General features: G+C 39.5%; 1 protein-coding gene across 1 annotated transcript in view; it reads left to right on the top strand.

Moving 5' to 3' along the window:
* LOC103773145 (mucin-5AC-like) overlaps positions 1-2500 on the top strand; it is a gene marked incomplete at both ends in the record, with an annotated part of 15538 nt that extends 13038 nt beyond the window's left edge. Inside the window, 2 exons of the mRNA XM_008940501.1 lie at positions 22-165; positions 1436-2500. Of these exons, the coding sequence (XP_008938749.1) occupies positions 22-165; positions 1436-2500 (1209 nt within the window). The remainder of the gene's footprint in view (positions 1-21; positions 166-1435) is intronic.
* Between the last annotated feature and the right edge of the window lie 9 nt (positions 2501-2509).

Consider the following 2509-nt stretch of genomic DNA (forward strand, 5'->3'; position numbering starts at 1 on the left):
ATGTGGTCTACAACACTACAGATGGCACAGGAGGGTGTATCATCGCAGTCTGTGGTGCCAATGGAACGCTGGAAAGGACTGTCTACGACTGTCCAGTCACAACAACACCCACAACAGGAACAACGTTCCACTTCAGCACTACGCCACCTGTCACTACTTCCACAGGTACATCCTTTAGAGCCGTTGAGAGCACATGCTATCCATCAGGGAGTAAAACACAGCTAAAAAACATACCCACACTCACAACACAAGCAAATTTAAAAAACAAAACAAAACAAATTTCAGTAAGTCTCATTTGCTATTAGCGTTTGGTTTGAGTCGGAATTTGGTAACCAAAGTGATACAAAACCCAAAACCACTTCTGCAACACCAAAATGGAAACAGCTACACACTGGTTTGATATTGTTATTTTGCTTAGCCTCAGAGTAAACTGTAAAAAAAGGTATCAGATTTATTATCTGTAGTTGTAACTATTTCTACGCCTGGAATGATCTTTACTAAAAAAATAATGCATTATTGTTCCTATTCAATTGCAGAATTATTACTTTCTGTAAAATTTGTGTTAAGGTTCATGGTATTTATAATTACAAGACTCAGATATTGGCATTGAGATACTAAAATTTCCATTTCTAGCATTCCTGTATTCCTAGCATTGTTCAGGTTTGTAATCTCTAGTTACCATGGGTAACATGTTTAATGAAACAAGCTTCGAGTATAAAACTTAGAACTACAAGTTTTGATATCACAGAAACCATCAGCACTGCTGGAATTCATTAGCCAGTTTCCAGGCATTTTGCAAGGAGAATTCACCTCCAAAGCCTATAGACTTGCTCTCCAACCAGTAAATGATTCTTTAAGATCAGAGCTAAAGTACAAAGGCGTGCTAATAATGCTGCATTAGGCATCTTTTACATCAAATGGAGGATAAAAAAATAATGCAGCACATGGCAAGAGGAGCAAGCTCTTTTGGAAGAAAAAAGCACCACCTATGAACCTTGATACGTAGACCAAATGTTATTCTGTCCACAGGATTTGAGTGCATGTTTAACAGTCATGGGGGATTAGTAAATATTGAAGCAAAATACAAACAAGCAATTACACTGAATCGAATGCAAAAAAAAAAAAAAGAAAAAAAAGTGATGGTTTTCCCCCCCAATATGTATAAATTATGTTCAAGTCTTAATTCAGCACCTTGTAAAAATTGATAGGCATTGTCTTCAGAAGAGACACTTCCAAGCATGTCAGTACATTCAATCCCTGGGTGATGGCTTCTATTCCATATTAAATTATAAGTGCATTAAACTGATACACTCTGGGCTCACAATGCAAGCAAAGGACATGAGGAAAATTTTCATCCCCTTTCAGAAAAAAAGAGAATATTTACAAGAATTTATTCTTAGCTTCATGGTATCTATTTTTTTTTTCCCTTTCACAGTGTCACCGACTACATCAGTGTGTGTTCATGAAGTCTGTGAGTGGTCACAATGGTATGATGGGAGTCAACAAACCCCTGGCTATGACGGTGGAGATTTTGAAACTTTTGATGATTTGAGAGCTAAAGGTTATGAAGTCTGTAAAGCTCCACGAGCTGTACAATGCAGGGCAGAGAAATTCCCGGATATACCACTGCAAGACCTCGGCCAAAAAGTAGAATGCAGTACGAAATCTGGGCTCATATGCTACAACAAAGATCAAATCTCAATGCTGTGCAACAACTACGAAATCAGGATCTTGTGCTGTGTTTTCGTGCCATGCTCTTCCACAACACATTCCAGCACGTCAACACCGATCACGACGACCACAAAAACATCAAGCACAAGTGAAGAAACATTTACAACCACTACACCCTTTAGCACGACTTTCGGAATTACAACATTCACAACTACCGAATTACCAAGTACAACAACGACCGAAACAACAACACCTGTCACCACTACTCCTTCCACAACACCTCCTTGCATAAAAGAAGAATGTTACTGGTCAAGGTGGTATGATGTCAGTTATCCGGGGTCTGGATACAACGATGGAGATATCGAAACAGTCCAGAACATTAGAAAGAAGGGATACAAAGTCTGTGAGAACAGAAAGGCTGTTGAATGCAGAGCTGTAAGGTTCCCTGATGTACCATACCCACTCCTGGAGCAACACATAACATGTAATACACAAGGTTTGAAATGCTACAATAAAGACCAACTACCACCCATCTGCTATAACTATGAAGTAAGATTTAAATGCTGTGAAAATATAACAGTACCATGTGAGACAACAACAACGCCATATACAACCACACGAAAATCAGAATCAACCACAATATTTACAACAACTACAGAACCAACATCTACAGAAGTAACAACCACACCACACATCTACACCAAACACCAGACAACTACGTCATCAACAACTCCACCCGAGACACAACATATCCATAAACCAACAACACAGCCAACGACGGAGAGCCCCATCACCACCCAGTCCACAACTTCCTGCGAGCCCGAGATCTGCTCCTGGA

Source organism: Merops nubicus, unplaced genomic scaffold (assembly GCF_000691845.1).
Source record: "Merops nubicus isolate BGI_N331 unplaced genomic scaffold, ASM69184v1 scaffold16015, whole genome shotgun sequence".
Classification (NCBI taxonomy): domain Eukaryota; kingdom Metazoa; phylum Chordata; class Aves; order Coraciiformes; family Meropidae; genus Merops; species Merops nubicus.